The 23,022-nt window shown below is 47.2% G+C and overlaps 1 protein-coding gene across 1 annotated transcript in view; it reads right to left on the bottom strand.

Moving 5' to 3' along the window:
* CSMD2 (CUB and Sushi multiple domains 2) overlaps positions 1-23,022 on the bottom strand; it is a 634,343-nt gene that overhangs the window by 92,402 nt on the left and 518,919 nt on the right. Inside the window, exons 35-43 of the mRNA XM_019657596.1 lie at positions 22,241-22,337; positions 20,484-20,588; positions 16,563-16,681; positions 16,003-16,072; positions 13,907-14,023; positions 10,792-11,001; positions 5,021-5,209; positions 2,391-2,568; positions 903-1,048 (exon numbers count right to left, since the gene is read on the bottom strand). Coding sequence (XP_019513141.1) covers positions 903-1,048; positions 2,391-2,568; positions 5,021-5,209; positions 10,792-11,001; positions 13,907-14,023; positions 16,003-16,072; positions 16,563-16,681; positions 20,484-20,588; positions 22,241-22,337 — 1,231 coding nt within the window. The remainder of the gene's footprint in view (positions 1-902; positions 1,049-2,390; positions 2,569-5,020; positions 5,210-10,791; positions 11,002-13,906; positions 14,024-16,002; positions 16,073-16,562; positions 16,682-20,483; positions 20,589-22,240; positions 22,338-23,022) is intronic.

The raw sequence follows: 23,022 nt of genomic DNA, 5'->3' as shown, positions 1-23,022 counted from the left end.
CAGAACTGGGATTCCAGTGCGCGGTTTTGGGCATATCCTCAGACTTCCTTGGCCCTCATTTCTTCATTTGTAAAGTGAAGGTAATAATATCTGCCTTATTACCTCACAGAATTCTGATAAGTTACAAGCTCCCAGCTCCTCATCCTACAGGTGAAGAAACTGAAGTCTCACGTTGGGGAGAGAGCTGCACAAGGTCACACACCTGGCTTAAGATGGAGCAGGAAAAGTCAAGCTTTCCTGATTTCCAGTTCTATATGTAATGCTCTGAAAATTGTAAACATGGAGGATTATGCCATAGATGGGTGAAAGCTCACTGAGAACTTTCTATAAGTTTTTTGAAGCTACGTCCACTATAACAAAAATGAGAAAATATCCAGGTCCATACTTTGCACCCTTAGAAGAAAATTGTTTGCCGATAAGGACAAACCTACCCTGAATCATTCATGCTCCTCCTGCTTGAATTCTTCATGACTTAATTTGTGCATAGTATTTCCTTTGATGTCAACAGAGGCCCCCTGCATTCCTTTGGGTGGAACGACCCTCTAGAAGGTTCTAAGGGACAAACTGGGGCACAGGTAGATGGATAACCAGCCAGTGAGTTGATGTGAATGAATGGGATGAAAAGCCTCACTTTGCTGCCTCTAAGCTTGGACTTGACACCAAGGAGCAATATCATGTGCTAGTGGTGTCGAGGAGGAGAAAAACTTACATTTATGGAGCCCTGTGCTGGGAGATTTCACATAAGCTAACACATTTAATTCTCGTAACTCTGAGGACACTGAGGCTGAGAAGCTGTGTAACTCATTTAAAGCCACATGACTGGCAATGGTGCAGCCAGGGGTCAAGCACAGCCTTGACTTGAGAGCCTGGCCCTTCCCTTCAGGCCAGGCTTCCATACTGACCAGAGAAGGCTATGGCGAAGATCCCACCTGTGGCCGCATCACGGTGGAACTTGAGCAGGACCTGGTTGGTTGAGCTATGCAATATTTTCTTGGCCAAGTTCCTGGTGAAAACTCCAAGCTGTGGAGCTGTCTGCTGTGGCCCATCCCTGCAATAGGAAAGAAGGTCCTGGCATGTCACAAGTCACTCTGGCTGCCTGCTCTACCTGGTGCCATTAGTGACCTTAAGAGGGACCTGGAGTAGGTAGCTGTAACTTTTATAGCACCCAATACTGACTTTCCCCAATGCCTAAACGCCTCTGTTTAATCTCTCCCAACAGTTGACAGAGTTGGTGAAGCCCACATTTGTTTCTTATTCACCTGATTCTTTACCAGCCCAGTCTCCTTAATGGTCTCTTGGGCGACACTGCCACCCAAGAAGCATGAGCCATGGAGCAGGGCTGTGGGTCTTACCATAGGTTCTTCTCTATCCGAGGCAGCACTGGGACAGGGCCACGGAAGAGGTGTGGGAGACTCATGCTACTATCTATGCCAGGCAAAGAGACAACCATGTTACCTTTCTGGGCAAAGGACTTCTTTCCTGGAGAATTATCTAGTCCCTTCCAACTATTCTTAACTATTGTCTGGAAATTAATCCAGGGAAGTCTGGTTACAGTTATCCATTCCTGGGAATTTGGGGAAGAGATTTCCAGTATCCCCTATTGATTCCCAGGATGGCAGTAACCTCCAAACAAAGGAATTTTAAAATTATATCTTTGTCCAAAGATCAAGTGGTTTGGAAAAAAAACTGTCAAGGAACTGTACTTATCAACTAATAATTTTATTCCTATTTTAAAATGAACTCAAGATATTCTAACTATATAACTCAAGGCTGAGCTGTCTAATTTGTAACCATTAGGCCACATGTGGCTATTTACATTTAAAGTAATTAAAATTCAATAAAATTTAAATATCAACTCCTCAGTCACTCTAGTCACATTCAAGTACTCAATGGCCACTCGTAGCTAGCAGCTACCATATTGGACAGCACAGATATAGAATATTTCCATCACTGCAGAAAGTTCTGTTGGACAGTGCTGGCTCAGCATGAGATGACCAGTGGGACTTCACATAATTCCACCCCAAAGCTCTTTCATTAATCTGAGTAGCTTATCTTAGGAAATGCAGAATTTTGGTTTAGACTCTGGAAATACTGCGAAAAGTCTGCATACCTATGACCACTCCCTCTCACAAACCCACTGGTACTTCCATGGACCGCTAGCAGGACTCCAGGTTGGGAACCACTGCCCTCCCCTACTCTCCCCTCAAGGAGTCATGAGGGCTAACTGAAGCTGAGCCCGCATTTCACTGTCTCTATTTGAAACCCAGGAGGCTGACAGTCATGTAAATCTATTCAGCTCTTGGTGTTCTGAAAAAATAGACGGGTAATCCAGCTTAGAGCCCAGCTAACGTCCCTTTCTTATTGGCTGTTGACATGGCAGCTGGCCCTACCAGACGGTGATGAAGTCTCCAGAGGGCTCTGTCTGCAGCAGGCTGAGGTTGAGGCGGATGCCATGGCCAATGGGCACGGTGATCAGCCAGACACAGTCTTGGGGACTGGAGTATGGACTGGGGAATCCAGGGGAGTACACAGTGCCATTGGAAGAGGTGATGTTCCCACCGCAGGGGACTGCAGGGAGGAAACACGAACACATGAGCGCTGGAGACCGCCTCCCATCGGAGATTCAGATGACTTCCTAATGAAGTCCCAGTTCTGAGCACAAATCATTCTATTCAAGGTGATCAGGTGGGGTGGGGGGAGAGGCGATGGGGCTGAGGATGGCTGGGCCTGGCTTTCTCCATCAGGCCAAACACACCACTCCCCATCCAATTCAGTGCAGGTGCCTCTATGGGCCTGCCTCAGCCTCCGGCCTCGCTCTTTCTCTTTCTCATGGACGAGACCTGCCCAGAAGGAAGGCTACACTAAAGCTCTCCCTTCTCTTTTCCTAGGAATGGGGGTGGTGGTGCAGATGTTAGAGTCAAGGCTGCAGTACTTTTGCTGACGAGACAAAAGGGAGTAAGCACACCAAAGCACATGGTTCTGTTGCATGGCATTCACAGTCCACTGGGATATAGTCACGTATACTGGCATCTATAGCACAGGGGGTGCTGCAGGCCATCAGCGTGGAATACCACAGGAACATTTAGGGAGCCCCTCATCTGGTTTTGTGAGGGTGGGGAAGGATCCCTGGAGGAATCCACATTTAGACTCAGACCCAAAGGATGACAAGGGCTAAGCAGGCAAGGCAGGAAAGGGGGGCAATGCGCTTGAGGAAGGAACAGCATGTGCTAGGACCTGGAGGAAAGAGAACGTGGGACCTGGGAAAACTGAAAGTATTTCAGCTTAGCTGGAGTGCAAAGTCTGTGAGAATACCAGGAGGGAGGTGGGAAGCAGGCCCTGAAGGACCTGGTGTGCCACATTAAGGGGGTTGGAATTTACCCCAAGGGAGGTGGGGATGCCTTGCTAACTTTTGAGTGGGAAAGTGTCAGGAGTATACTGATGGTTTTGAAGACTCCCTCCAGCTACATTGTGAAAAATGGGTCGCGGAGTGCAAAACTGAAGGTTGGGAGAGCCTCATCTAAGTGGTGGCCTGGAGTAAGGGAGAGGCAGTGGACAGAGAGAATGGATGCATCTGAAAGGTAATTAGGATGTCGCATTAGGAAGACTTGGTGAATATGGTAGGTAAGTGAGAGGGAAGATGCCTCAGTTAAGGGCTGAGTAACCAGGTGACTAGAGGTGCCTTCAGTAGATGAGGATTCTGGTTTAATGGCAGAAAGACAGTGAGTTCAATTTTGAATATGTTGAGATTTACATGCCTCAGGATAAGTGAAGAAAAAGATGACCAAAGAGTTGGCGAACAGAAAGGTAATTGGAAAAGAAGAGAATAAGGCAACAAAAAGAAGCTAAGGGAAGAACTTTCTCAGAAGAACTTTCTGACTCAAGATGTCTGACTGAGCACTGCTCTTTTCTCTCTCTTGTGATGTCATAAAAAGACAAGGTGTAAAAAGGAATAAAAGGAAGAAAGTTCACAGTGAAGCTTGTCATACAGCACGCGATTGACCAATAATTCATGATGGACTGGTTATGCATAAGGGATAGTTCTGAAAATCTGAAAAACAGACTAGGGGTTTAATAGTTTGGAAATTGCAATCTTATACTCTAATACTAGTATATTTCAGTTCTGCAAAGAAGGTCTGGTTTTCTATGGAGAGTTAATACTTCAAGCTCACTGTCTATGAACGAGTTACTGTGCTGGGTACTCACATGAGCTATCTTGAAACCCTCCTAGCTCTTAAAAGTAGAGACGAGAAGCCCCATTGTACCAAGGAAGAAACAAGCTCAGAGAGGGGAAGTGGTTCAGGAATGGAGCCCAGGAGCTGGGGTACTTTCTCCTGGACTATGCTGTCCTTCTGCCAAGCTTTCCTCTTTTCAGACAAATCCCAGCTTTTCCTCCAGGAAAATGCTAAGCCTCAAGAGAGAAAAATGAAGGAAAATGGAGCTGAAGCAAGCAGATGGGGATAGAGGCAGCACAACCTCTAGGTCTTCTTCCATTCTAGTTCTGGCTGATGAAGACCTAGGAAAGTGCCACCTCTAGCTCTGATATTATCAACTCAGATCTCTCTGGGCACATGTAGGAGAAAGGGAATGAGGAGGGGAGTGTGATGAAGAGGGGGACAAGAAGTTTCCTAGAAACAGGCTTTATTCTCTTCTCCCTTTGGGAAGGTGCCATGATCTCTACCTTTCTACCCCTCAGCACACCACTGGCTCCTACACTCTCATGTATATAGTCTTCCCTTCTGATTGGAGACATTTAGCCCATCAAGTTGGATACTCCCAAGGACTGAGTATGTTTTCCCTTGGCTGTGGCCCATATCTCCTCCAGGCCTCCCAAGCACTGGCCCAGAGTTCTGTCCCCGGGACCTCTCCCTGGGTAGGCTGGGTCCCATCCCTATGAAAACAGATGGACAAGGCTTGCCAAGACCTTCCAGCATGAATGACCCCATGGGCAGGTAGGTAGATATAGGACTACTCTAGATCAGTCTGCCCAAGAAAAATCCCAAGGGATGAGGGAGGGACATACCTTCACACCTGGGCAGGGGGTGGTCCCAGTTCCGATTGGTGCCATGTTGACATGTGAGGACAGGATGGCCCATCAGTTGATATCCTGGAAGGCACTCGAAGGTCACTGATTGTCCGACATTGTAGCCAGCTCCTCTCACAATGCCACTGGCAAAGGGCTCTGGGTCTGGGCACTCTTGAAGTTCATAGGCTGGAAAAGATCGGGAGAGAAGGCTCTTTATTTTCTCTGGGAATTTCCTCCCCAGCCAGAAGAGGAGCGGCAGAGTCGCCATAGTGATAAAGCACCAAGACTTGGAATGTACTGGCATATAGTAAGAGCTCAGTAAATGTTATGTATTTATTATTGTTTCCATGGGCAAAGGAGGCTCAAGGAAGACAATGCTAGACTGAACCATTATTTTTGGGGCCAGGTGTTGACCTGGCACTTCCATGTGCTTATCTCATTTAACCATGATGACAGTAATCAAGGTCACAAACACAGGAAGCAGTGAGGACTTGAGTGAGAAACCTATCAGGAAGGTTTCCAACTCTAAGAAACCTATCAGGAAGGAAGTAACCTGGTGGGAACATGCCAAACCTATGGCAAGGAGAGAAATTATCAGTGGGAATAACTGGGTTAAAAGGAATGCATGACTCCCATACAAGGAAGTCCTTCCAAAGAGAAAGAAATCTGCTTTCATGAGAATGGGTGGGCCTGACTCAAAACCTGACACCTTGATGGAAACACTGAGGCCTGCCCCACAGGGAGAGGTCTCTGAGAGATGTACTGAGCATGTGCCACAGAACACAGCCTTTGGTTAACTGGATCCACAGGACAAATAATAGTTTTTGTGGCTGCAATCGGGCCCATCCTACATAGGAAATCAGCAGTGGGAGTAGAAGGAACGTTCTTACGGTGGAAATTCTCAGTGGAAGGAGTGGAAACCAAACGAATGCTCCATGGAAGTGGATGTATTTGTCACATGTCATAACAATATAAATAACAATGCTCGTAAAGCTGACATTTCCTAAGCATGCCCTCTGTGATGGTGGCTGTGTTATGCATTTCCATTCAATGTGTACAAAGAAGTCTTAGTGGGAAGAACTGGGCAGGTTTCACTGAAAAATCATCAAAGTAATTGGGTGTGTCAATAAATTGAGCAGCTAGAGTGGGAGTGGGTGGGATGGTCAGCCAAAGCAAAGATGTGGCCCTGTCAGCAGCAGGGGCTTGGGGCAACCTGGCAAATGGAAGTCACAGTATTATAGAAGCAGGGAGCCTGTTGCCCAGGTAGGTGACCAAATGGATGGGTGGAACCTTTAAAGAGACGTGTTGGTGGGATTGTGTGGACTCAGCGATGGTGAGGAGCCTAAGGAGAGGGCGCCCATGTTAGAACCAGGAGCAGCCTTAAGGGGAGTGCTTGGGTCTCTCCTATTGTAACTGTCTCACCTGGAAGAAGGTGGACTTCACAAAAAGAGAGACACTTAAGTGACAGTACCTAGATTGCTTTCATACTGAGGAAAATCTCAGAGCCTGTTTCCGCCAGGAGAAGCTTCAAAGAGACTGGGCAGAAACGAACCCCAAGAAGCAGACTCCCTAAAGGAGAGTAGCTAGGCTTGTCCCACAGGGAGACACTCCAGTGGAAACAGATACAATTTCAAATAAAGTGCCATAGCTAAAAACATTAATAATCATGACACCTAACATTTTGGAATAATTCTATGGGTTGTCCTTTGGCTAAGTTCTTTATGAATACAACCTCCTAAAGATGTTTTAATGGAAAAAGTTAAGCCTGTCAGACAGGGAGACCTGGGTAGGAGTAGCTTATGCTATTATTAAAAATTTGGGGGGAATATTTACCTGACGAAGAGAAAGGAAAACTCCAGCCTAGGAAACTCAGAGTATCTAATAGAACAAATTTTGAGGAAAAGTAAGGAGTTGGATTTCTTCCCAAGAAAGTTGAGGGACCACAGAAAGCTGGGCCTGCTTGTTAGCAATAGCCCCGGTGGTAACAGCTGGCTCTTTCAAGAAGCTGGTCTTTTCATAAAGGAAAAATCTAGGGTGAGTGGTTAGAGCTTCTTTACAAGGTACAACTCCATAGGGCTAAGGAAGGTGTCAGTAGAGAGTGTGGGCCTATCGGGCAGGAAGGATTATTTGGGTCTGTGACAAATTGTAAGGCCTCAGTGGGAGTATCTGGGCCTTGGGCACAGAGACAACCCAGTCCAAGAGTTTGGGGCCATCAAATGAGGAGCCTTAATGGAAGTCGAGGTCAAGTCTGAGAGGGAGCAGCTGCCCTGACATCAAGAGTGATTTCACAGGGGGCCGGCCGAGTTACGCGTTGGTTAAGAGCTGGCTTGGGACGCCAGAAGGCCCCGGTTCGGATCCCACATATGAGGGCCAGTGACACTGCCCTCTACAGCTAAGATGCTGAACAACAGCTCGACCTGGAGCTGGGTTGTCATGAGTTGTCGGCGATGGCGTAGGCTGCAGCCCCTGCTGTAGCGGGTTGCCATGGGCTACCGTGTGTAGCCGGCAGCCAGCGTGAGCGGCCAGCAGCCGCCATGAGCTGCCGTCCAGAAGCCGGCGACTGTGATCTGCCTCGCCTGGGAAGAGCACAATGATGGTGCCAACTTGGGCCAGTGAAGCAACGTCCTCCACAACTAGACTGAAGAACAAAAGGACAGCAACTTGTCTGTTCCCCTTCCCCCAATTCCCCAATAAAAAAAAAAAATCTAAAAAAAAAAAAAAGAGTGGTTTCACAGGTGTCATCAGGACTGTGGCCCATGGGCAGGCGCCAAGGGAGTAGCAGGGCCTGTGACCCATGGGAAGCCTCGGGGGGAACATTCAGGAAAATCATGTCGGGCAAATATGAGTGGGAGGTGGTAGGCCCACCACAGTGTGGAACCCCAGTGGACATTGCTGGGCCTCTCACACAGCCGGGCCAATTCCTGGTGGAGGTGTTGGGCCTCTGAAGACATACATAGAATCCCCTTGTTTCCGGCTCCCTCCCCCTGCACCACACACAGGGAAAATCCTCAGGGGACTGGGCCTCTGAACATGTGACGACAGTGGGCATAACGGGCACATCACAGAGGAACACTAACCCAGACTGTTGGCCTGTCGCCCCGGAAGCCTCCGTGCAGGGCCTTGTGCGGGGAGCCTCAGCAGGAGTACGTCACAAAGGTGGAGGCTGGGGAGGGGCTAAGCCCGAGACCAGGGCTCCAGGTAAGTAGGTAGGTCTCTTGTATGAGAGGGAGCTGATGGAGTCTGAGGGACTCAGAGGAGCAGCTTTCATAAGGACAAGTGGGCTTCTCAAACGGGGAACGTGGTGAGAGTGTCTGGTTCCATCACACTGACTCAGTGGGCGGGGCTATGCCCATCACTGGGGTGAAGGCACAATGTGTGTGGGTAGGCCCCGGAGCAGCTGTCCCTGTCACAACAGTGGCATCATCAGTACTTGCATTTATTCAAGAGGAGAAGCCTCACGGAGAGCACTGGGGCTATCGGACGGTGCCATGGGTTGAACCGTGTCCTCCTCAGATTCCTATGTTGGAGTCCTAACCCCCAGTACATCAGAATGTGATCTTTAGAGATAAGGCCTTTATCTATCTTTACCTAAATTACCATGAGGTCACTAGGATGGGTTCTAATCCAATATGGCTTGTGTCCTGATGAAAAAGGGAACTTTGGAGACAGACAGACAAAGAGGGGGGGAAACCATGTGAAGATGAAGCCAGAGATGGGGGTGATGCTTTGACAAGTCAAAGCATGCCAAAGATTGCCAGCAAACCACTGGAAGCTAGGAGAGAGGCATGGAGTGTATTCCTCCTCACAGCCCTCAGGACTTCCAGCCTCCAGAGCTGTGAGAGAATCAATTTCTGTTGTTTAAGCCAACCCAGTCTGTGGTACTTTGTTACAGCAGCCCTAACAAGCTAATATACAGGGGAATCCTGAGACAGCCATGCATCTGTCCCAGAGAGGAACACTGACCATGAATTTGGGCCTCAGTCTCTTCTGTGACAGCCTGGAGCCGTCTGATGCGTCATGGCCCATTTGACAGCCCCGCACCGCCCACCAAGGCTGTGTGCACCTCACAGGCACAGGCACGCTTAGTTAAGGAAGGCTGGCCTCTGTGACAAGCCCACACACAGCTTCACTGGGTGCGGCAGCTTCCTTACTACTGATGAAGATGAAGTGTCACTCTTTGGGTACAAGGCACAGCTTCTCCCTGTTATTTTTCTGGTGTGAGAGGCCTGGCTCCTCCTCCTGAGGCTTGCCCTGTGGCGACAAGCCCAAGCCGCTCGCTGAAGTTCCCTCCAGAACAGACAGTTCTCTGAGGCAGCGGCACCTGTATCACTGGCCCAACGTGCCCACCTCATGGAACACCCTGTAAGGCCTTCCCTAAATGACAAGCCCAAATCCACACCAGTGTTCATCTCTGACAAGGGATGAGAAAGCCAAATGTCAGAACATCATATATACAGAATATTCTATATTTATGTAGAAAACCCACGAAACATTGCATATTTTCACAGGTACATAGAACGTGTATGTCAACACATGGAACACAGATCTGGAATGATCACAACAAAACAATAGTGGTTATTTCTGAGGAATAATACTGTGTTTGGAGGCTGCAGACAAGGCGTGCTTGGCTTTATCGGTAATGTTTTAATTTCTTTCTTTATTTCTTCCTTTCTTTAACAAGGTGAGTGTGTTTGTAACTTGTGTAATTAAAAATTAGCTTTAAAAAAGAAAATTGCAAAAGAGTATTTATAATTCGATGCGGTTTTGGTGAAGACATAATAATATAGTTACATGTATATAATTTCTATATGTGGAAAAAATGGGGAAATAAAACTGTTGAAAATTGCTATCTCTGTATCAGGTGGGGTTTGGAAATGCGATTCTGGGAGAACCTTGACTTTCTATGATGCACTCATAAAAAACCTGTAATATTTTAATTTTTTTATAAGTATGTATTAGTATTGGGAAAAAATCTAAAAATGTGCAAAAAAAAAAAAAACCCAGTGGAAGAATCTGGGAAAATAAGTTAGAACAAATGGTTCAGTCAGCCACACTAGGGAAGCATCTGAGAGAGGTCGGACCTATCCAGGGCCGCCGTGTATAGCTGCACAGGTTGGGCAAAATTTGCAGTCACAGGTTGTGGCCCCTCACACAGGGGGAGCCTGAGTTGGAGTGGATGAGGCTTGTTCCAGGGAAAAAGTGCCAGAAGAAGTGGGATCTGTCACAGGGTTTCACCTCTGGAAGGGGCGCTACAGTGAGTGTGGTTGGGCGTCCCTCACACAGGAAAACCCTCAGTCGGAGTAAATGGGCTTGTCTCATTGTGAAGGCTCAGTGGGCTCTCCTGGGATTGTTACTGGAATCCTCCGTTATGTCATAGCTTTGCAGAGTGCAGTTGGGTCTGACATACCGGGGAGGACCCAGAGGGAGTAAGTAAGCCTATCAAGGCCAAGGGAAGTAGCTGGCGGGACACTCAGAGATACCTAAGATGGGATGCTTGCTCAGGGAAAGCTGTTGGCAAACTGGCGTGGACAGAGGTTGAGCCTCCGAGGGTGCTGTTGGACCTGCCACCCCGGAGAAGACTTGTCGAGTGGGGTTAGACAGTCTCAGCTGGGCCAGAGAGACATGCTACAGGCCTCCGTGGATAGGCCTGCCGCCACCCTCAGCCTTGCTGTGTTCTCTTCGCCTATGCGGGAAGCTGGGAAGATGGGTGGTTGTGGGTAAGAGATGGGGATAGACAGAGGAGCAAACGGGGTCCTCCTTGTCCTTACCTTGATACTCCAGCTTGAATCCTGGCCGGTTCTGGGAGTGGTCGCTGTGGAAATACACGGTGGTCTCGTGGGACGTGGACAGCAGGGAACTTGGAAGCTCACTTCCACTGAATCTGCCCATCATGCGGCTGGTCTCGTAGGGGCCGTTCCGGATTTCTATGAAGTCATGGTTGGGCTCGGTGGAGAAGTTCAGGAACTGGATGTGAGCTCCTGGGAGCGAGACAGAGGCAGACAGTGCCCAGAGCAATCCAGTCCTGCTTCAAATGTGCCGCCTCGTGAAAGCATTTCCTGCCAGAGCCCACGTGTCCCTACTGCTGACTTCCCACCCAATTAGAATTTCCAGAACGGACGTTGGGAGTTGCCAGCCCAGCCCAGTCTCTTGCCTTCAGGCAGGACTGAACTGAAAAGTATACTGTTCACTCGAAAGGAAAGGCATCAGTCGTTTCAGGGCTCCATCTCGAGTCCATTTGATTTTATCGAAAACAAAGTTCAGGATCAACACTTGAATTAATTTGTGATTCTCATGTCTAATATCAGTATAAAGATGGGTTTGCTAAAATAAACTGTTTACTGAAAAATAATAACCCCCCACACCCAGCTGAAAGACATGAACTTCAAGACTGGTATTTTCTAGAAGACTTATGATAATTCAGAAATAGAAGGCTTGGGAGAATACACGGAGCCATCTGTTCCATTAAGAAGTGATGTTTATACTTTGGGATCTTATTGGATGAATTAAGAGCTAACAACCTGACAGGTTAAATGGCTAATTAAGTCCTTAACCTACATATTAATATATTTTTTGGAGAATGGAGACGGGAATATTCATACTTGTTTATGATCATATGTCTTAAAATTAGGTTACTATTAAAATGGCATTGAAGAAATACATTTACTGAGCACAGGAAAATGTCCACAATGTTAGTTGTGAATACCTGATTGCAAAATAGTAGGTTGTATATAATTCTCATTTTTGTATTTAAAAACTAGAAGCATATTCATTGATTTGCTCCCAATATTTAGGGAACATTTGCTAAGCATCAGGGCTGTGCTAGGCACTGCATGGGGATGAACAAGACCTACAAGGTCCTCGCCTTCATGGGGTTACCTTTTCATGGTGAGGACTAAGCTGCTAGTGATTGTGTGATGGGATTGCAGATAATCTTCATTTTTAAATTTGCTCGTATTTACTTTCTGATTTGCGTGGAATGAGCTCATCTGTGTGATGTTTCTGCATCTGAGTATTTGAAGGATAAAATAAGAGTTGACATATCATGTTGAAGACACTTCCTGTTTCCTGCCCTTTCCAGTCCCCACTTCCCTCCACACAGTGGTCACTGTCATGAATTTGGAAGATATCCTTCCAGTTCATGTTTTTAAGATTCTTAAATAATATCTGGGTTTATTTGTTTTAAACATTTACATCAGTGATATACTTTACCTACAGTTTTGTAAATTAATTTTTTTATTCAACATTGCAGTTTTCAAGGTCTGCCCACGTTGATATATACTCGTAAAGATATCGTTGATCAACTTTTAATGACATATTCATTCCATTTTATGAATTATCCAACAACACTATTCACTCCCCTACTAATGAACATGTAGATTGTTTCCAAACTGTGGCTAATTTTGCAACGAACACTTTTGTACATATCATCTGTGGAACCTACGCTGTCCATTCCACTGCCCATGTACCATCCCAGCACTGTGGGCTGCACGTCCATCAAAGGGGCTCTTTAAGGATTGCAGGATTTCTGAATTGAGCCCTTGGAAAGAACTGGATGTGACCACTGTTATCTAGTGGTAGCAGCTTGTAAATGCAGTGGCTCTTTACACACTGAAGCCATGTTAGGGACTGTATTGGAGTCCATCATTCACCTTAAAGGGAGGGACCCTGGTCTTCTGCACTTGGACCCTGCAGGAAGCGTATTCCCCAGGGGCTGAAGCAGCATGAAGGACTTAAGAGATAGAGAACTCTGGTGCTCGGACATCAGGACTTAAACAGTGACGTAACATTTAAACTTCTGTTTTCCTTTCATGTTCCCCCATCACCCCTCTATCATCTGAAGTTCTTCCGGCCCATGCCTGGATGCAGAGTCACAGGGTCTCCCGTCTCCTCTCTCCTCAGTGTCTCAACATCTGAGGTTTCCCAAGGCTGCCGGCGTCACCATCATTTTGCCCCCTGATCATCTGTCCCTGGTTTCCTTCAGAAGATGGTACTAAATATAAGACTCCATCCTTTGGAGGGTCACCGACTTCTTTCCACCTCTCACAACAGATTTAAAGAAGGCCAGTTTAGATTGCTTTCTCCATCAGAAGACCCAGTCTAATAAAGGGCAAAATAAGTGATCTTCATTCCTGAGGTCACAGACCGAGAGGTGATTACAGACCTCTGCAGGAAAGTCCCCCTTGCGACATTTTGTTCCTGGGAGCAGAGTAATGACTCGGGCAACATGACCTATGTGGACAGCCCATCAGTTCCATGTCAACACAAGTCCTTTTCTCTTCAATATTTGGCATTCAATGATATTCCCAGGGCACAATACATGAATCATCAGCAATTAAATTTTGTACCCAGATCACTGTCTTCCATACTGGCATATTCCATCTCCACAAAAAAAAAAAAAAAACTCCCAATCTCTGAGACTGGCTAGAATGTGCCTACAAAGAATGCAAACTCAATTTCATGTTGACCCTGGCTCAATTTAATTAAGATGAGAAATTGGATATTATAGTTAAAAGTACAACTTGAGGTCTAGTCTTTGTAAAACAGATTCCCCCCACCTTTTTTTTTTTTAACCATCCCTGAGTTCTCATTCCACAGTCCTGGATTTTAGCTCCCTACTCAAATCATCACCACCATCATCATCATCATCATGATCATCATCATCATGGCAATTCCTAAGATTCCCTCCACCACCCTCCCTGCCACACACATTTAATGCTCTCAAAGCGTTCACATCTACCATTCTTGATTGACCCTCATGATTGTATAAGAGGTCAACAGATGAGGAAACAGAGGCAGAGAGATAAATTGCCTCAGCCAAGATTATGCTGAGTGATTGCAGCAGACAGTTCCTTTAAGTCCAGAGACCTGGGCGTGAAGACTTACCAAAGCCTACTGGCAGTGCTATTTTCCAGGAACAGTCCATGTTGCTGGGGTAGTTGCCCGGGAAGCCGGGGCTCAGGATCACCCCCTCCATCTCTTCCACTGCTCCCCCACACTGTGCTGTGACAATGAGACCAGAGGGTTAGGACAGCATTGAGGACAATACAGCGTCATGCCAATGTTTGGACGATTCCTTAGGGCAGCAATTTTGAACCTTTCCCAAGTCATAAACCTTTTTGAGAATCTACAGGAACTTACAGTCCCTCTCTTTAAAAAATTGTACACATGGGAAAAGCTGAGTACATTCAGGAAGGGCTTTCCAGCATCCTAGGACCACCCAGCGGTCCACAAACCCAAGTTATGGACTCTTGACCTTGAGCACACCCTTCTCAGGTCAGTTCCTTCACTGAGGTCACACAGCATACGTCTGCTCCAACAGAAGTAGGGCCATTTCTTACATTATCCCCTAAATCTCCCTCTTCTCATCGTCCAATCAACTCTTTCAAGTCTGAAGTGAAGGATGAAGGAAGGGGGCTGGCATGCATTGAGTCCCTCCTCTGTACCAGGCACCCTTGCAGGCTTTTTATAAATTTATGCTCCTTGGGGATGGGTGGTCCACAGATGGACCTTACCATGAGCCTGCCCTCAGAACTCTGACAAACGCCCTCAGCCAAAGTGACTGTGATTAGCATTCCATGGGGAGCCTGCCTCAAGGGGCTGGGGCATCTAGGACTCCAATCTGGGTGACTTCAGGGTCACCTGAGGATGTAGAGCTGTGGCGTGACTACAGCCTGGTTGGTCGACATCAATACTTTTCTTTCACATCTTATTAGGACAAGGTTGTGTGAGCAAAAAGGGGTTACTCAGTCATGGAATCCCAGGGAAAGGAGCAGAGGGCAGGGATCCGGAGTGTCTCAGCAAATGCTTTCTGGGGCAAGGGTTCTGTTTAGATGTGAACAGAACAGTGCCCGGGTTCAGAGCGGGAGCTCTGGCATTGACCGCTTGGGTCACAATCCCAAGGTCTCTGCTTCCTGTGTGACTTTGGGCCATTTCTAAACCCCTCCACACCTTAGTTCTCCCCAACTGTGAAATGGAACTAACAACAGTACCTATGTCACAGGGTTGTTAGGAGGTTACACCAGAAAGGACTACACTTCACTTGAAACTGGGGCTGGCATACATGGTAAACCCTCAACCAATGGCAGCCGCTGGTAATGTGAGTGGTTTTCTCGGGCGGCACTTTTGTATTAAGTCATGGAGGAAAGTGCCCTGGGCTGACCAGTCACATTTCTCAATGCTCGGTGGAGCACCAGGCCCCGTCCCTGGGGAGATCACAGAAGGGAAATACCAATATGCCCAAGTGACATTCCTTCAACTCACCTTGATTCCTAGCCCAAGGTCAGCCTGGAGGGCACTTTACAGTTGCCTGGGCATCAGAGAAACTTAGGTTTCCGTTCCTGACTCTACCTCTTTCTTTTCAATCCTAAAAGCCTTAGTTGTCCTATTTGCAAAAATGAGGATAATGATACCTCCTCTGAAGAAACACATGGCTCTGTGCCTTGCACATAGGGGCACTCGATAATTATTGTTCCTTTCCCCCCTGCCTCAACTTGACTAGATGCTTCTGAGGGTGAATACCCCGTCTTTTCTTGCATCCGTTGATCTCTTGATCATTGCTTAGCACGGGGTCAGAAACGAAACCAAGCCAAGTTCTCATTTCACATGTAACCCTCAGCATTTCTCTATTAGTGGATATTATCTGTCTGTCCCATAAAAAGTCATAGGGGAAAGCCCAAACTGCCTGGGAGTTCCTAGAAGTTCCATTTGGCCGATTACTTGGAATGAGAATGGTCATCATAACCTTTGGAAATGGGCAAGCCTCCTGCAATTTTTCATCGGGTGGGCGAAGGTTTCCAAAAACCATGCCAGCCTCAACTGAGAGTTAGAGCTTACAAAAATATCAGCCTAAAACTACTGCCTTTGAACAAACCCAGAATACCAAACTGCCTTTTGGTTTGAACGTTAACAATATGTCACTGAGCTCAAAACCCTGGTAGAAAATGGATTTGAAGGAACTGGAAAAGTCTGGGCTCTCTTACCAATACAGAGCGGAGGTGGGTAGTTCCAGCGCCGGACGGTTCCAGGCATGCAGGAGATGTGGGCGTGGCCCTGGAGGAATCAGGAACAGGGGTGGGCTAGCTGCCCCCACGGGTACAATTATATGTACAACCCATAGCAGGGGGCTCGTTCAGGGGCCTCGTGTTAGGGAATAGATACATAGATCCACTGTAGGCTGGGGAGTGAGGCAGAGGGAGAGGGATTTTTGGGAAGGATGCTTACTCGTATACCCGCCATTACTATAGAATTCTCATTACTCAAGCTTCCTTGTAAGCCTCCTTTAATTGCTAGATTCCCTCATGGCCTTCAAAGGAAAATTAAATTTTCCTAAAGTCTAATCAAACTGAAACTTTGCAGGAACATATTCGAGGCGGGCTTGTGCCAAATCACTGAAGTCAGCAAAGTTTGTCTTTTGCATAAACAGCTCTAGGAGAGGATAATGGTTCCCGGGGGAATTGGGGGGGGGGGCGGCTTCCTGTTCTCTGGCCAAGCACATCTCAGGCGACACCTGTTTCCGGCCCTGGGTGTCAAGGGGAGGTACCTGGAGGGCATATCCCGGCTCACACTGGAAAGAAACCACATCATTCACCAAGTAGCGCTCGCCAGTCTTCACTCCATTACTGGGCACGGTAGGTTCTGGACAACTGCTCAGGCCCACCGCTAGACAAGACAGAGACAGACGGAAAGGAGAATGGACCAGCCCAGCAGGTCAACGCGACCCTAGGCTGAGGGCAATGTTGGCAGCAGGGAGAAGGGTGCCTCCACATTGGGCTTTCTTTGCTCTCAGCCTCTAGGCTAGCACTTCCAAACCCTCTCACCTCACAATGCACAGAGAAAATTAGAATTACACGGCACAGAAGCCCCACAGACCCTGCCCCCTGGGCTCTCCAGAAGGCCTTTGGAGCAGGAGGGCTAGGGAGCTGCCCCAGCCCTGGCTCTAAGCCCCCAGATGCCTCTGCTTGAGCTTTGTCCACATCTCCCCTGTCTCCGACTCCCAACTTCCCTCCATTTCCCTTGCCCCAAGAAGACAATTCCTGAGAGGTAAGAAATTGGGACAGAGGTGAATGAAAGGCAAGAGGAAAGGAGAGCAGTTATCAGAGGGGCGTCTCAGTGATGCTCGGGGGCTCGGGGAGTCTCACTCTCTGGGGCAGGCTGTCCAAAGAAGTTTGCCAGCCGATGAGATGCTACTCCACTGCCTTCTTTCTCCTGTTGTGTTTTTAAGGCCAGGCCAGCTTCTCTCTGGGAGCAGTGCTGGGGCTCCTCACACGTTGCCTCCCACGGTCAGCTCAGGCCCTCACTCACCGCCAGACCCCCAGTAGCCTACCTCCTACCCTCTACCCTAAGCCACTGCTATTCCCATCCATCCTTCACTCACAGACAATTTACGTTCTTAATCCCTCTCCTTGAATCATGGGACTTCCTTGATCAGTAATTTGAAGTAGGTCCCATCACCTTTACATAGAATCTCATCATCCTGGCATTCTAGGACCTTCATGGTCTTGGCCTGGTCCTTTTCAAGGTCACCTCTACAGCCTCTCAAACCTCCTCCTTCACTCTCCTTTCTCGACTTTTCAAATTCAACCTGCATTTACTTACTTTTTACTACACACCCAGCATTGTCCACAGTGCTTTCCTAGGACATCCTTCTTACCCTTCCTCTCCTGCCTCCTCTTCCCTGCACCATCCCTTCATCACTAGAGCAGCACTTGCGGAGCACGTCCCATGAGCAAGGCTGCAGTGAGTGTGTCATACACATCATCTCGTCTCCTTGAAGCAGGTCTTAACATCCCATTTCACAGGTGACGATGCAAGCCAAGAGGCCCAGAAACGTGCCCTTAGTAGGCCCCAGAGCTGGGATTCAAATCAAACCCAGTCTGATTCCAGCTCTGCCCAAATGGAGGCCAAACCACGAGGCCACATGAGCTCACGTCCAATGCTGGCCCTGCTCTCCTCGCCTCCCCTCCAGAAATCACCCTCATCCTCTTTGAATCTCTTCCTGGCTGACTCCCACAGCAAACAGGGGTGTAGCGTCTCCTGACTGGCGGGCTTCACGCCTCCCCTGTGCCCCAAAGGAGCCCATCTGCAGGTGCGGGCTCTTAACATGCATGAACTAGACCTCTGTAAATTTACTGATGGATGGGACTTGGAATGTGCCTCTCCAGGGACAAGGGCTGGAAGAACCATGATGAGGCAAAGAAGTGGCTGTACACTGAGTTCTCCACCTACTCCAAAGCACTCTTCTTTCACAAGGGTAGCAGAGGAGGGTGTACAGGCTAGAGAATTTGTGGTTGAGTCTGACCCTGGGTACCCGCATGGCCCAGAGAGTTTGGGAGACGGCAGCCTCAGCACTCCTATTAGATTCCTGGTAGAGAGCTTCTGGTCGATAGCCCCGCTGGTAGGTCCCAGGTCCCTTGGGGAACCCAGTGTATGCAGTGCCTGCGGGGAGCCAGGCACTTGTGGAGAAGGAGTGGGAAGAACTGGCCAGCCTAGGATGCCCCAGCCCCGTCTGCTCGTGCAGCAGCTGATGATCCTCACGCCATATTCAGAGCTGAGATTCTACACGGGCATGAGACAACCACATATGCTTTTCTTTTCTTCTAAGGGTAATTCACATATAACAAAATGTACAAATCCTAAGTGTACATTTGTTGAGTTTTGACAAATGCATGCACCTGTATAAACCAAACCCCTACTGAAACTACACAACATTACTGTCACTCTAGAAAGTTCCCTCATGCCCTTCCCAGGCAACTCCCATCCTCTATGTGCATTTAAGAAGTGAATGTGATACTTGGGAATGAAGGCTATGTGGGCCTACGTCCACAAACCTGAGCAGCTGAGACAAAAGACCTTAAGGACAAGATTAAAACAATTATTAAACTAAATTTGAAGTACCTCTTGACTGTCATCTTGTCTTTCTCCAAGAGTGCAACTCAGTATTTAGTTGGATGATCACAACATAGTAACCCAAGACCTATTTACTGGAAAGGCAGTGATAGACAGAAGGAGAGGAGAGGCAGAGAGAAAGCCAGAGCAAAGGAGTGTGGTGGGATTGAAAATGCAATGGGGAGAAAAGTGAGGCCAGAGAGAGAAAGAAGGAGGGATGCAGAGCAAAGTCCATTTTAATTTCTCTTCCATTGCACAGCTTGATTTTACTTAAGCCATGCTTGCAACTAAGGGAGGATTATTTGTTTATCATATGCAATATATTACTTTTGAAAGCATATTGTTCCATTTCCATTTCAATTAAATAAACATTAAATCTGAGACACAGCAGTACACATGACTTTTCAGTATCCTTCGCAACCATTTGCCTCTGCAGTAGCAATTAATTCTCCCCTTCTGCACTTCTTTGTAGATTTACCTACAAAACAAAAATGTAACTACAGGGTCTTGGGTCCTAGGAATTTCAGACTCCAAATACTAACGGGGACCCGTGTTTTCCCCAGCCCTTCCACCATAAGAGGACAGTGCTGATAAACTTCAGGTACTGAGAAAACTACCAGTTCTCTTAAAAAAACAAACAAAAGAGATAAATGTTTCCTGGGAATGAGGCAGTAGAATGACAAAGAGATTTAGGAAGGAAGTATATCTTTGGAAGAAAAAAATAAAGAGAAGATTCTAAGAAACATTTAAGGACTCAAATTAAAATATTGGATAAGGGCACAAAACTAGAAAGAACAGAGAAAAAAGAGTAAAAGAATAAAAAAAAGTGAATTGCTCAAGAGACCCGGGATACTCTACTCCACCAGCTGAGTGACACCTGAGAGGTCTGCGGAGGAAGGTCTCAGAGGTCTCTGTCCTATTCTCTCCCCCTCTGGGTCTTTGCTTCAAGCTGTCCTGGGTCTTTCCTGCTAGGTACACTCTTCAGTTGTTTCAGGTCAAGAGCACCCTGGGATCCAGCGAATCCTCTCCCCATCACCTGGATAAAGCTCATTCGTTTTGGAGACCAGCTGGGCATCTGCATAACATCCACCACTGACCCTACCAGGTCTCCGGCACCAAGTGAGGCTTCCATCCCCCCTGCACAGGCCCATGCTGTCAAAGATGGCCATTCCAAGCCGGCCTTCCCACATTTCCAAAGACAACTGCATCACAGAGCCAGGGGTTGGGGAGGCCAGTTTTTAGGACTGGAGAACACCTCTATTTTCTTATATCCCCAATTATATACTAGGCCTAGGCGCAGACCAGGCCCCCTTCTCATTCCTGGTGAACACACAGGTTTCTGAGTGACGGACATTGGGGTGAGAATCCCATCTCTACCATTTACAGGCTGTGCTGCCTTGTGGAGGTTTCGGACCTTTGCTGAGTGAGCTTCAGCATCCTCGTCTAGGTCTGTGATAAGGCTTAAGTGGGGGTGGAGAACATACAGCCCCAGTGTGACCCCTACTCATTGTGGGTACTCAGTACCTGTCAGTTCCCACCCTGAACCCTGTACACAGCTGAGACTCTGGACTCTCACTTTTGTACTCCAAGTGGAAGCCGGCTGCCGACACGCTGATATCTGAGTAGAAATGAAGGTAGAGCTGGTTGGAGGTGCTGTTCAGAAGGGCAGGCACGGTTGTTCCTAGAGCGAGACAGAGGCCATTCAGGCTTAGCCTCCCCAGGGCCCCAGCTCCCTTTCCTCTTGCTTTTGCTACCTGCTGACATTCTGCTTCCAAGGCCCCCAACTGTCCCCAGTTATCTCACTCACTAAATGACGAATTAGCACTTCTCAGAGTCTGAGTCCCCCATGTCCAACGGAGGGGGGAGACCGCAAACAACTTCCTACAAAATGAGCCGTGGCAGAGTCTTATGTCAGCAGTAGGGTAAATTCCTCAGCTGGCCTACAAGTTTCATTCCCCCTTCCAGCCATCCTCAAAATGACTCTGACATGCCTCATTATCTGGGCAATCCAGGCAGTGTAGACAGTTTATATGGGGCATAAGGCTCCTTTTTATATCTTGGCAACATGGGTTCTGGGGCCTAGAAGACCCAAATACCGCATTTTGTCATGTGTAACGTGCACTTTTTGGCCCAAATTTGTGAGGGAAAAATAAGGATGCACATTATACATGGGTAGTACTAATTGCTTATCTATATGAACGTTTTTAATTCTTTTATGTATGCTTGAGTTAAAAGTGTAGCTCTAGAAATCAATAACGATATCGTAAGCAAAATAATATCCTGGAATACAATAATTGGTTTTGTTGAACTTACAAAGAACTTGCAACAACAAAGAGTTCTTGGCCTTCTATAATGCATAAATATCTTAAATTTTTTTTACTGGTACATAAAATTTCTTGTACCTTGTATCTGTTCTTGTGTTTTGTAATTATTGGTTACGTAAAATTTTCTTATACCATAATATGTTAAAAAAATAAGTGCTAAAACTCCTTTATAATACGAAAAAACAAGTATCTATATGTAAACAAATAAAAATTTGAATTAAAAAAATTGAAACAATTCCCTGAACATTTGGGCCAAAAACGTGGGTGTGCATTACACATGGCAAAATATGGTAATTGACCTGGTTATTGGGCAAAACCATAGAGCAGACTCAGTCCGAAGTCCACCACTAGAATGGAAAATGGTGCGGCCACTTTGGAAAACAGTTTGTCAGTTCCTCAAAAAGTTAAATATAGAGTGACAATATGAACCAGGAATTCCACTCCTAGGTATATACCCCAAAAAACTGAAAACACACGTCACCATAGAAACTTGTATGTGAATGTTCATAGCAGCATTATTCATAATTAGCCATAAGCAGAAACATCCCATGTCCACCAACTGATGAATGAACAAATGAAATGGGGTCTATCCATGTGAGGTAGTACTGATACATGCTGCAACATAGCGACCCTTGAAAATATTCTGCTGAGTGAAAGAAGCCAGATACAATAGGCCACAGATTGCAGGATTCCATTTATATGAAATGTCTGGAACAAGCAAATCCATAGAGATGAAAAGCAGGTTAGTGGTTTCCAGGAGATGGGGGTGGGGTGGGGCGATGAGGAGTAGGTGCAAATAGGTACCTGGTTTCTTTTTGGGGTGATGAACATGTTCTGGGATTAGATAGCAGTGATGGTGGTAGAACTTTGTGAATGTACTGAACCCCCCCCCAAACTGCATGTCCTTGACATGGTGAATTGTATGGTTATGTGAATTACATCTCATTAATAATAATAATAAAGTCCACTACTGCCCTCCGAGTCAAGGTCCCTGGAAGCCCTGCCTCACCTGAGAAACTCCCCAGCATGGTCACCGTGTTGTCTGCACCATCAAACACTTCCAGGGAGTCCCAGTTCTGCTCTGTGACAAAACTGATGACTTGAATCTGGAAAGGCAGAAGGGTTGAATTGTTGGTTAGACGGCCTGAGCAACTCCCTCCCTCTTTCAGGTAATTAATTCAATTGTTGGGCAACTACTCTGGGCCTGACACTGTGTTCAGTCCTTCCAATAAAAGTAAGATGCAGTCTCTACCCCCGAGGAGCTCTTTGTCCAATGGGGGAGACAGATGTGAAATGAATGATTATAAGGACACGAATGGGGAAAGGAAATTCCAGGAAGTGGGAATACTTCAGTCTGACTGGTCTTCTCTGTGTCTCTCGAACATTCCTTGGGTTTCCCCACTTTCCTGTCTGGGTTGCATCAGGCATCCTGCCTCAAGGACCCAGTAAGCCACTCCTGGCTGGACCTGTCCACCTCGAGCTCCTGCTTGCTGCCTGTCTGTTGGCCTCTTCCATGCCACCACACCAGTTCTGGGGCCTCCTGCACTTGGCTCTGACCACTGGCACCTGTTCTGCTCCTATGATTCAGGCTGCAGGTGTCACTCCCTGGGGTATGTGTCTGGTATTTCTCCATGCTTTGTGCTTGTCGATTTGCTCCTTCTGCTTACCTGCAATGTCCCCTTTTTTATCCCTCACAATATATATTTTTTTTAAGCTGAGCCATCCTGCCACCTGTTGGCAGCTCAGCGGCAGCTCAGCTTGGGCTGTGAATTGAACCGGCGACCCTGTTGC

The sequence above is a fragment of the Hipposideros armiger genome, unplaced genomic scaffold, assembly GCF_001890085.2.
Source record: "Hipposideros armiger isolate ML-2016 unplaced genomic scaffold, ASM189008v1 scaffold_10, whole genome shotgun sequence".
Classification (NCBI taxonomy): domain Eukaryota; kingdom Metazoa; phylum Chordata; class Mammalia; order Chiroptera; family Hipposideridae; genus Hipposideros; species Hipposideros armiger.
This window is presented reverse-complemented; position numbering and strand designations above follow the sequence as displayed.